Source organism: Trichomycterus rosablanca, chromosome 5 (assembly GCF_030014385.1).
Source record: "Trichomycterus rosablanca isolate fTriRos1 chromosome 5, fTriRos1.hap1, whole genome shotgun sequence".
Lineage (NCBI taxonomy): Eukaryota > Metazoa > Chordata > Actinopteri > Siluriformes > Trichomycteridae > Trichomycterus > Trichomycterus rosablanca.
Window position 1 is genome coordinate 40,819,349 of NC_085992.1, and position 12,807 is coordinate 40,832,155.

Here is a 12,807-nt window from a genome sequence, read left to right on the forward strand (position 1 = left end):
TGGCACTTTTTAGACAATTTCACAGTACTCTCTTAATATTTTTCACCTTATTTGCAATAAGAAAAAAGATTAGATTAAATTCAACTTTATTGTCATTGTGCAGAGTAAACAAGTTCAAAGCCAACAAAATGCAGTAGCCTCTAACCAGAAGTGCAAGATAGAGATTATTTACATATATTACAGTTAAAGTGCAGAAGTGACAAGATAAGTGAAGTGATGAGACATATAAGAATATTAAGAATATTAAACAGATGATGTTGATATTAAACAGATAATGATGATGGTAAAAAATGTAATAAGTAATGTAAATGTAATGTAATAAAACTGGTAAACTGTGGGTAAATGCTTTAGTAAAAACGTAACCTGGCGTATATTGAAGAGACAGCAAGTCAACCATAAATAGTTAGTCAATTAAAAGGTTATGAATTTTTATAATGAAGGGATATCATGTTTTCTTTTGACTATGCTTTTCAATTAATAGTATGCATTTTTAAAATGTTATCTGTTTAAGATTAAAATTGGTCAGAAATTGTTGCTATATCCAGATTTTTGACATTATTGTTTGATTGTGTTGCAGGAAAGAATGGCAGATTTTTCACCTTTTAAAAGGTGAACTACTGAAAAGCAAGACACCATAAGTAAACAATCCCAGAGACAGATAAAGCCAACTGCATGCTCAAGTGAAATGAGCTCTCTGGAAAAGCGTCACACGGGCCGACGTGGAAGCACACACGGCCATCATAAATGCTCTGATGGCTTCAGTGACACATCGAGTGTGGGAAGCTTGATGGATGAGACAGACAGGGAGGTGAGCAACCTTACAGATCGTGCCTTTAGAAGCCTCTGTATTGGAGAGGATGCTATCTACAATGACTTGGAGGTCTCTACTCCAACTGAATGCCAAACAGCCTTTGTTCAAGAAGGCGAGCAAAAGAAAGATCTAAAGCTAACACACCAGGAGAATGCTTCTCATGGTGTTCAGTATTCAACATTTCAGCATTCCTGTCAGGATGTAGCACAAGAGCAAGGACTTAGAGATGAGAGCTTGGCTTATGTCAGCAATGGATCTATAGAGGCAACATATCAACAGAGGAGAAGCTCTTCCAGTGTTTCATCCCTTATTAAGGCCTTTAGTGATAATGGAGCTCCTGATGTTCAACAATCAAAGGACAAATACAAAGATGATTCATGGGACAAATCAGCTTTGTTAAGTATTCAAAGTGAACTGTCTGAGTTCTCCTCTGCGTACCATCATAACTTTAAGTCTTATGGAAATCATTATCATCAAGAGTCAACTTCCCTTATGACATCATCAAAAATAAAGTTCAAGTCACTGAATTACACAAACTTCTTTTGCCACAGTGAATTCAGCCCTTTCCAGTTGTGGAAGGACTATAACCGGTTCCCATTTGAAAGGGAGCAAGCTTCAGGATTCATCTCAGCCAGTGACTTTCCCAGATGGTACAATTCTCCTCTCTACAAAGAACTGACAGCCTCTCACAGAATTACTGCCTCACCATTTGAAAGCCGGCAGCTTGACCACAGGCAAATTGAGGATATTGCTTCATCCCAGCACTCCAGGTTCACAGTAATCCAAAAGGCCTCTGCCATCGAGAAAAGATGTGAGTCTGAGTTGGCTTCTAACTGTCCCCCATGGAAAAGGAATAATAACTTAGTAAGAAACAAACTGCCAAGCAACAGGCCTTCTACTGTCTCACCAACCAATGAGAAGGCACACAGGCCGGATTCTAGTTTGCTTTATTATAGTAAGAATACATACGACATCCAACAACAAGTGCGCAAAGTGAGCAGCAGTGAGATCTCCAGTAGTTCCACCCCATTCAATATCACTCAGCTTCTGACTCCTGTGATTCATAAAAGACAGGACACAGAAACGTCTGAAATTCTGCAACTTGCACATACACCTCTGGTTTCTGATTATTCTCCCCAGCGAGAAACGGACAGAAAATCCCTGCCTGATGTTAAACAACTGCGTGACAGCTACAAATCCAAAGCACCAAGTCTGTTGTTCAACCTTAAAGACAACAGAAAACGTGTAAAGAGTACATACAGTCCTCCAAAATTTAAAGGTTTAGAGTTATCAGATAGGAACAGGCAGTCTTCAAAACTAGAAGATCTTGCAGATACTGCACTATTTAAAGAGAACCAGCAGGAACAATATGCAGGGTCTGATCCTTCTGAAAATTGTTACTCAGTTCTAAAAACTGTAGAGCACACTGAGTATGCTAATAGAACATACAATAATATGACATTAATATCTCACTACGGACCTTCTAAGCATAATGCCCCTTATGCAGACTCACACGATACCTCAGTTCATCCAGATAAGCTTTCTAACAAAGAGAATGATCAGTATAGATATGAACCACATATTAATTCACCACTCAGGAACAGAAGTAGAAGTCTAGATGCTGATAGAAGCATTGATGCTTTAAGTCCTGGAATAAGAAACCATTTTTTCAATGCACATCCAACAAAACAACAGTTGGCTCCAGTGTCAGAAAAGCATATTTATAGTAGAAGGGAAGATGCAGGTTATCATAGTCTCAAAGAGGAAAATGATTTAAGGAAACAAAGTTTTGGATATATTAAACATCAGGCTACTGAAGAAAAACCTTCAGGGCAGGAAACGAGACCTGTAGTTACCCCAAACAAGGAAACATTTAAGGGGGAAATAGCTGCACTGATTAAAATGGACAAACAGAGAAAAGCAACTGCTAAACAGTATCTACCCTCAGCCAATGAGACCTGCACTATGAGAAAAGAAACATACATAAATAAAGTAAATGAGAGCATGAAACAAGGTTGGCTTCCAAAAGTGAATGAAAATCACACAACCTCTATGGAGGACAAGCGTCAAATGAATGAAGGATCTGTTACATATCAACCCTACAAATATGATTCAAACAAAAAGTGGTATATTGCAACAACTGAGAGTAGACACATTGTAGATGAATCAGGTATGTCAAAAGAAGTCTTTGTACCTGAAAATATTTTAGAGCAACAAAGAAAAACAAGTTCTACAGAAAACCTTTTGAAAACATCTTATATTCCTCAGCAAGCTACTACACATTCAGTAAAAACATCACAAAGAACTGTGATAGGACAGGAAAGTTTAAGAACTGAAGAACAAAGGCAAGACATTAGAGGACAATCTGTTCAAAATACTAATACAAGTTCTAAAAACTATCAAACAAGAGAGGGACGATTCAACATTAATGACATTCTGTTCATCAGAGACAATGAACAAGCAAAAAGACTTCGAGAAAAATGCAGTCCCAATGCTAGTGTTACTGACTCAACTAAGCTACAACACCTAACTTCTCCAGTTATATCTGACATAGCTGACAACAAAGCAATTCCATCTAAAGTCAAACAGGAACAAACTCCACAAGATCAATACTCCCACTACAAACCTGAAAATGCAAACATATCTCCTGGAAATATTATAAGAGATTTACAAGAGGTTTTGAGTAAAGAGAACAATAAGATATCACGCAGAGCAAGAGGACAAACCAAGCAGGAGATACTCACCTCGAAATTGAAAGCGCACGCTCAGAAGGAGATATCTGCGATAAAAGAAAAGGGGCTCGCTAAACAAAATATTCCATCAAGAAATCATGTAAAGCAAAGCACAACTGTTAACAATGAAAAGGGACAAATAAACCAGGTTGAGTCGTTAAAGAAAGAAATCACTGCTGAAAAACTAAATCATCTTTTTCAAGATATCACTTATTCAAGTGTATCCTTAAATAATGATGAAATTAGCCCGAAATATGAATCTGTACAGAATTCAGAAGTGAGATTATCTAAAAGAGACAGGAAATCTCCATGCATAGTTGCAGTTACTGACAAAAACAAAGAAGCTAGGATCAATATTGAGAAAGATATGTTTCAGAATCAAGCAACAGAACATACACAAGACAAGGTTACAGTGGGAGAAATGAAAAAATATCAGGTTCAGACGAATGAACAGCCACATGTTCAGTCTAATGAGAATCTACCTAGCCGGTCTAGCAGATACAATCATAAAGAATTGTCTACAAATGGCACTTTAAATGTTAATGAGGATGGACCAGTCTCAGTCAAACCTCTCTTAAGCTCTTCAGTGCCTAATTTTGTCAGCAAAGAGAAATACGTTGTAAAGACAGAAGATCAGACCTCACACCTTTCTATAATGCACAGCGCAAATAATACAGAGCACTTAAAACCTGCCATAAAGAAAAAGGACAGTCCAAATCATGAGACCTTTGTAACACCCCTAACTAGCCATAAACAACCAGCCAACATTTTAAAGCAAGCTGAACCCCTGGATCAAAACATAAGCCAAACAAATGTTAGACCGCAATACCGCAACAGCAATACAGAAATAACTAGACTCACAGAGAAAACCTTAAACCAGGAAGGTCAAAGCAATGCTAAAAAAGAAACACCTAAGAACTTGGCAACTGCAAAACATCATGAGATAATCAAGTTTCCAACAGACTGGAGAAAATCAAAAGATGAGGGATTTACAGTTATTACATCTGGTCAGCATACTAAACATACAACAAATCCTCTAAAAGGCAAAGAAGGGTTCAAAAGTGAGGTTAACGATCATATCACCTCTTCTAAGAGTAGTGTACAAAAAGTCAGTGATCAGGCATATGTTAAGAACAATCCACAAGACAAAGATAAAGACAATAAACCACAAACAGGCAGCACAGCTAAAACAAACAAAGACCCTTTTGTACAACAACTTAATGATAAAACCACAGAAAATAGTCATAAAAACAAAGAATCAGCATGTAAAACGTCAAAGCCAAATATGGAAGAAAGATTAAAACCTGCATCTTCTGATGAGAACAGTTACGTATTGCTACAAGAGGTTAAAACAAAGGCTTATGAACTTCCACAAAATGTCCTTTCATTAAAGCTTAAAGACAGAGATGCAAATGATTTAAATGATCAAATAAAAAGGTCTGATACAGTAACAAATACCACTAGTCAGCTTCAACAAGAAAGACCAAAAAACGGAACAAATCTGTCCGAAATGGCAAAAGATCAGCATGAAGAGACAGAAAAGACATCCACAATAAAAACAGAGAAACAATCAAATAAAGACAGCACAGAAACAAACAAAAGTGGCTCTGAGTCCATAATTACTAAAAATAAGGAGTTAGATGAGACGATTTCTACACCAATCATTATAAAAAACAATAACGATCAACAGATAAGCTCCTCTGATTTAGACATATGTGCTGACATTGTAAAACCTGAATCTGAAAGCCATATCATACACATTGCTAGCAAGGAAGACAGTGCCCAGGCAAATGAGCCTATCATATATAATATTTGTGTTTCTAGCACAACAGATGTTATTACAGAGGATGAACCTGTGATCTTTAGCATCTCCATATCAAGTTTATCTGATACTTCTGTGAGTCAAGATTCTATAAACCAAAATAAAAGTAATTTAGGTCAAGCATTGGTTTCAGTGGAGCAAGTAGAGAAAGATGAACAAGAAAAAAATGAAAGAGAGGCAGAAAAGCTTTTAAAGGAGCAAGTAAAGGCAGAAGAAGAAACTTTGGGTGGTATTAAAGAAGAAACACAAAAAGAAAGTCCAGAAAATAAATCAGATAATAGTAAAAAGGCAGAACAAGAAACTGTGAAGAGAAAATGTGACTCTCCTGAAAGCAAATATAAACCTGATTGTAACGGATCAACTGAGCTGGACAATATTAGTTTAGCTTATGAGAAGCTTTTGGTCAAATATGGGCTTCGTAATTCAGATATAGTTTTAAAATCAGAGCAAGAGCAGGACGCAACACATGCAAATACTGAGGAAAAACCTACATGTAACCATTCACCAAAACCACAAAACCACACAAGAGATGATCATGAATCTAGAGAGAAATTGTTGGCGTCTGTTGATATCAACACTAAACATGCTCAGGCTATTAGAAAATCAAATTCTCCAAAAGAAGCAACTAAAATTTCAAAGCAAGAGGAAAATATTAAAGAACGTGTTATGCCATTAATAGAGAAGAATCACACAGTTAATTCTAATAGGGATGGCGTGGAAAGAACTGTTGGACAGATGGGAAATTTTGAAAAACAAAATAAGGAACCGCTGAATGCTGAAAACAAAATAAAGGATTCAGATATTTTAGTAAATAAAACTGTATTAAATTGTGCACCAACTTCTGAGAACAATCTGAATATACGGTTGACTGTTGCTTCAAAGCCAGACACAACAAAAGTTCAATTAGAGGAAAATAAGCAAGTTAGACAGGAAGGACAAACAATTCAGAAAGAACTGAAAAAGAACGGTGATGAGAGAGCACTTCACAAAAATGTTGAGAACGAGATAGTGCAAGTAAAGTGTAAGAATGATAAGCAGCTTTTACCAGGAATCAATCCTGATGACACCAATGAAAGGTCTACAGTAACTGGCAATACTTTACACAACAATCCACCTCATTTCAACTCTAAAATCTCTGTGACTGTTTCAGAAGAAACTAAAACCAAGGTCAGAGGTCAGGACAAAAGAGTACAAGATGTACCGCTAATCCAAAACAGTCAGATATCAAGTAATCAAAGAATTAACACAGCTGATTCAAAACTGCAATACAGAACACAAGAGGCATGTGCAAGAGATGCTGTTAAACCAGAGAAACCAAGCAAAGATCCAAATCTAACCAAAGATAACAATACTTCACAAAACAATAGAACGGATACCATCTGCAATAAGGAATCTTTAGAACAGGAACAAGCCAAATTAATGATAAGCAAAGAAACAAAACACATCAGGAATGAAGCTTCTACCCTTGCTTATAAACAGATCAAAGGGACTGTGGACTGTTCTGGTAATGAGAATGTGATCACAAATGTATCTGTTGCTCAAAATACTCACCAGGGAGTACTTCCAGTTTTAAAACTAGATAAACACATCCTCCAAAATAATTCTGTCAATGTCCAGAATAAAACAATTAATCCAAGAGCTACAGCTGATCTGCCTAAAAATGCAGATAAAAATGCAATATCAATACCAAGCAAAACCAAAGATAGCACACAAAGATTAGAAAATGAGAAATGGAAAAGTGAAGAGAGTAAAAATGAGAGAAATGAAATCAGTACAGTAAATAAAGAGAATGCACTGAGGGCATTATCCTTAAATAAAACTGAGAAAGTTGCTGAATGTGAATTCACTAAAAGTGTTAACAGAAAAGAAACAATAGCAAAGCCACAAGACGAAAACAAGCCCTGCTATGACCAGCCCGCTATGATAAATACTGACCAAGCTAGAAAAGACACTAGACAAAGAACTGAGGTTAGAGCTAATAAAGATGAACACAGTACTAATATTAATGTATACCAGTACCATCCACTAAAAGGCTTTATTCCAGAAATTAAAGAAAATATACATGATAAAGTAACCTCTACGGGATCTAATCATGATACAGTGCTTAAAAAGCAAGAGGGTACCCTAATTAAAACTAAAGATACACAAAATGAAAGAAAAGCAATCAAGCCTGAGATCTCAGCCTTAGCTGACTATGCTAGACTGAAAGTTATATCAGCAGAAGCTGATAGCAGTACTGAGAAGGACATACTCCTAAAAATGAACAGCAATCACAAGTATAATCTCTCAGTGGGGGAACCACAGAATCTACCCACAGAGCAAATTAAAAAGACGACTGCAAATAAATATGAGAGTGAAAGCGAAACAACAATGCCTTTACAAGTCCATGAAAGACATAATCATACATTTAAAAGAGACAAAATTAAGGAGGGGTTGCTTGAGGGACACAATGAGTGCCCACCCAGGGACAAGATCATCCCTCATCCGAAATCTAGATCACTGGCCAAAACATCGGATGATGGACAATTTGCTGTTAGAAATAGAGATATTTCCAGAGCAGGACATGCTGAATCAAACACTGCAACTCATTCAAATGAAAAATGCTATGGAGACCCAAATAACCATAAAACTAATCCAACCCAGAATACCCATGTTGCTCAAAATTCAGTACTACAGGTGGAGGTTAAGAGCAAGAATGATGCCTTACCAAAGTTAAAACAACCAGTTAACGTCAAAACCATAGGAAAGGATGTAAATACAGAATCTTCATCTCAAAGCTCAATGGACAGCATACATAATAATAAAATCAATATACAAGAAGATAGACGAGCACATGTGCCACCAGAAACGAAGGATGGAGAAACAACAGAAGAGCTTCAATACTACATTGTCAATGCACTGGAAAAGGAGCCAAAACCAAAAGTTACACATGAACCAGTTCCATTAAGACAAAAAGTTGATTCAAAGAAAGCACCGGAAATTCCTGCTACAGGGCCACGATCCAACACCTCCTCTCCAGCCATGGGAAAGCCCATCATGTTCAAAGTAAAAGACAACACAAACAAAACATCCTCGGTTACTAAAACTGTGAGGCCAAGGTTTCACAGATCATTTTCTCAAGAACTCAGAGTCTCTTCACCAAATGAGGTTTGGTGTGGTGCAGAAAAGAACAGATTTGATCAGGAGCGTGAGCATGATCCAAAAATATCTGCTAACCATTCAGTCTTGCATGAGCCATCAGTTGCGTTATATAGAGTCCCAAAAGCAAAGGAAATCCAGTCCAGGAATAATCTGTTCTCACCAGGAGCCAAAGAACTAAAGAGCTACAACAAAAGGTCCCAAGTGGTTGAAGATGACACTCGCTCAGTCATCAGCACGATGTCAGAAGATGTGGAAAGTCGTGCTGCTAGTACAGTAATTATGGCAGATGCTACAACTTCACAAGGTTTTGACATTGATAGAAGAAATACATATGCAAGACCAGAGTCATCTTGCTATGAAAGACCTGAATCAGTCTGCTATGACAGACCTGAATCAGCCTGCTATGAAAGACCTGAATCAGCTTGTAGTGACATGAGATCACTGAGCAAGCCACCTGTCGTTCCTCCCAAAACTGACAAGGCCCTCCGTCGTGCCCAAAAACTCACAACAAGGAGGATTAAAAAAGCAGAGGTCAAGATGGCATCTGATACCCGAGGACAAACTGAGACCACGCCCATTCGAAATGTGTCCAGCATGCCATCTTCACCTATGGAGCACATGGTAACACATCAACCAGCACAGGCCTCCCCTCCAATATCCCACTACCATGTTCAACCTAATTATGCATCTCCAGCATCTAGCCTTATGGCTCATTCTTTCCCAATAACTCAAAGAAAGCTCTTACAAGATCCAAACTCAGGGCAGTACTTCATGGTGGACATGCCAATGCAGGTCAAGACAAAGACCTTTTTTGACCCCGAGACCGGTAAATACTTACAGCTCAATGTGCGGCAAAACCCCCAGAGTACTCAGTCAACCCCTGTGGAGGTCTTGGGTCACTCATATGTGGTGTACCCTGGTTTTCTGCCCATGTCGGTTTCTGTGTCATCTGTACCCTCTTTAAGGTCATCATCCCAAATGTCAGCACCAGCCACAATACAAGAGGAACAGAACAAGCTAGAAGCAGGCTGTGAACCAAATGAACAGGAAAATTACCAGACAGAAGACCACAGAAACGTTCAGCAGTACAATGTGCCTATGTATGGGACACATGAACAAAAAATGCATAGTGGAAATAATGTCAGACTGACTCCAAGGCGTACGCATATCATAACAATGAGTGAACTGGAGGATTTCGCAGTCGAGAACACCTGACTAACGCAGGATAGCTAGACCTTTGAATACAGAGTTATTCAGTGGTTAATTAAATGCACTTTTATGCTGGGGGTAACTTTTAAGACTTGCTGTGAAACTGCATTTTTAGGTGTGGTATTTATATGATTAAATTATAATGGGGTCACTGGTTTTCAGCCACAATGCTTTTTATATATATTTGGAAATAAAAACAATATGTTGTCTCTGTGGTACCCCAAGTACTGTAAACAAGAGAGAAATGTACAGGGATGATAGGTGAAATGCAATAAATTATCCAAATTATGTCAGTGATGTTTAAATGGATGAATGTATTGTGTTGGGGTGTGACAGGAAAAATGTTATGAATAAATCAATAGAATTTAAAACTGTAATATTTAGCTTAAATACTACAAGAAACGTCCTTAAAAATCACTGATGCTCCCTTTAAAGCATCCAAACATTGTGATTAGCTGTTAGAAAACCGCATGCATAAATTTCTCATGATGATTATAAAAGTTCCCCTGTACTCAAAAAATACTTTAAAAAAGTAACATTTAATTGTATAGTTTTAAAGAAATACGTAGACAGAGCAACATCCATTTAATTCAAGTTCCTGGAAGTTCTGGAACATTTTTCTTGCTAAGGCTAATTAGCCATGCTGTTGTTAGCTGTGCGCTAATGTAACCTACACACAATTTGACGTTTGATTTTAACTAAATAATTCAATGAAGATATACCAAAGTAAATCAACACTACTACTAGTACTACTACTAGTAAGAGCAGGAATTAGCTTGTAAACTGTCAGCAACCTGTATCAAATTTTTTCAGCTGCTAAATACAGTCAGATAAAAGGACAAAAGTCAATGGAACATTTAGAGCTAGCTAGTTAGCTAGCATGCTGTCTAACTAGCCTGAAAGCTGTGTGTTAATTTATAATATCCAAAAGTCAATGGAACATTTAGAGCTAGCTAGTAAAACAGTAAAACTGTTGTACTGTTGAAACATTGTCACTCCTCCTAACTCCACTTAAATTCATTACAGGGTAATAATATATTGAATAATAACAGTTTCAATACTTCTGCCTAAATGTGTTCATTACAGGCACTGCTCAACAGACCACTCTAGTGGTTTCACACAGTATTGTACCATGTTCAGTGACTAGACCAGCCACGTCAAAATCAGGTCCTAAAAGACTGCAGGCAGCCAAATGAGATTTGTGTTTTCTGTCTTTAACCCTTTAATGATCTGCTCAACCATTTGGTTAAGCTTACTTTGAGTCTAAATACTTGGGTAAAAATATACTGTATTTAAACAATCTTGTTTGGGCCATATCTACTCCTTGGTTGACCTGTGTTAACCTCAAAAATATTGGTTGATGGTTTTAAGAAAACAGCCTTTCTGATCTATATGTCAACTTGAAGTTAGCAGCTGAAAAATCATCCATGAAAGTTGCATCATTTTTGTGATCATCTCAATTGTTTGGTAGACCATTAAAGGGTTAAACACAATAAAATTAGTCCATGAAGGCCTTTGTAATTAGCTGATGAGTTTGATCTGATAAGTTGATGTGGTAAATAAGGAAGAATGTTTAACCCAGCAGTGTTGGGATTTTGAGGACAGTATACTAAGCTCTACATGATAAATATTAAACATACTGAAATAAGGTCATATTACAAATATTACATTTTGTTATTTTACCATTGCCTGTGCAGCAGGCCGGTATTTCAAAACTGAGTTTGAATATAACTTTACTGACAATGGAACACTAATGCAACAAAAAACCTATAACCACTGACAAAACATATAACAATGCGTTTCGTAAGGTCATATTGCAAATATTACATTTTGTCAATATTACATAATATTTTACTTTTTTTTTTTACATTATTTTACATTTATATATTACTACATATATAAAATTAACCATATTACTTATTAAGACAATTCTGTAAAATGTTCTTTTACATTGTAATGAACTGGTAAAGAACTGTATGTACACCGATCAGCCATAACATTAAAACCACCTCCTTGTTTCTACACTCAATGTCCATGTTATAAGCTCCACTTACCATATAGAAGCACTGTGTAGTTCTACAATTAATGACTGTAGTCCATCTGTTCAAGGACGGATTAAGGATAGTCTGGGCCCCTGGGCAAAAAGTCAAGGAGCCATGGTAAACGACTTCTATGGAAGTCAAGGGCCCCATAGCAGGGGTCCTCGTGATCAAGGGCCCTCTAATGGTATGCCCTGCTCCTCTCTAGGGCCCCCTGGTAGGGGCTCTCATAACCAGGGCCCTCTAAAAATATGCCCCCCTCTTTCCTAGGACCCCTAATAGCCAGAAGTCGAAGTCAGAGCAGTGCCACAACGCCTCATCCATTTTCATAAGGGGCCCAAAAGCATGGCTAGGGCCCAAAAGCATGGCTAGGTCCCCCAAAAGCATGGCTAGGGCCCAAAAGCATGGCTAGGGACCCCAAAAGGATGGCTAGGGCCCCCAAGAGGCCCTGGGGTCAAAGTCCCTAATAGTCAGAGGATCCTTAAAATGGAGGGCCCTCGGAAATAAAAATATATTGTATCATAAATGTTGATAGGCATCGCAAAATGTTTTGGGCCAGGGCCCCCCCGGGGCCCCCTGACCTCAAGGGCCCCTGGGCGCTGGCCCCACTGGCCCGGTCAGTAATCCAGCCATGCATCTGTTTCTCTGCATGCTTTGTTAGCTCCTTTTCATGCTGTTCTTCAATGGTCAGGACTCTCCCAGGACCACTACAGAGTAGGTATTATTTGGGTGGTGGATCATTCTCAGCACTGCAGAAACACTGACATGGTGGTGGTGTGTTAGTGTGTGTTGTGCTGGTATGAGTGGATAAGACACAGCAGCACTGCTGGAGTCTTTAATCACCTCACTCTCACTGCTGGACTGAGAATAGTCCATCAACCAAAAATATCCAGCCAACAGCACCTTGTGGGCAGCATCCTGTGACCACTGATGAAGGTCTAGAAGATGATCAACTCAAACAGCAGCAATAGATGAGCGATCGTCTCTGACTTTACATCTACAAGGTGGACCAACTAGGTAGGAGTGTCTAATAGAGTGGACAGTGAGTGGACA

At 38.1% G+C, this 12,807-nt stretch overlaps 1 protein-coding gene across 1 annotated transcript; it reads left to right on the top strand.

Annotated features, from left to right (window-relative positions):
* Positions 1–685: 685 nt before the first annotated feature.
* Positions 686–10,003, top strand: LOC134315285 (uncharacterized). Its single transcript, XM_062996372.1, has 3 exons — positions 686–2,187; positions 5,368–5,440; positions 6,248–10,003. The coding sequence occupies exons 1-3, from the start codon at positions 686–688 to the stop codon at positions 9,719–9,721; spliced, it is 5,049 nt and encodes a 1,682-aa protein (XP_062852442.1). The 3' UTR covers positions 9,722–10,003.
* The last annotated feature ends 2,804 nt before the right edge of the window (positions 10,004–12,807 follow it).

What these genes read in the sequence shown, in the direction of transcription:
- LOC134315285 (XM_062996372.1), top strand. Translation starts at nt 686, where the DNA reads ATGAGCTCTCTGGAAAAGCGTCACACGGGCCGACGTGGAAGCACACAC. An exon ending in CAGCAGGAACAATATGCAGG is followed by an intron (nt 2,188 to 5,367) that starts GTCTGATCCTTC and finishes TTGTGTTTCTAG; the next exon opens with CACAACAGATGTTATTACAG. An exon ending in CAAGTTTATCTGATACTTCT is followed by an intron (nt 5,441 to 6,247) that starts GTGAGTCAAGAT and finishes GTTGCTTCAAAG; the next exon opens with CCAGACACAACAAAAGTTCA.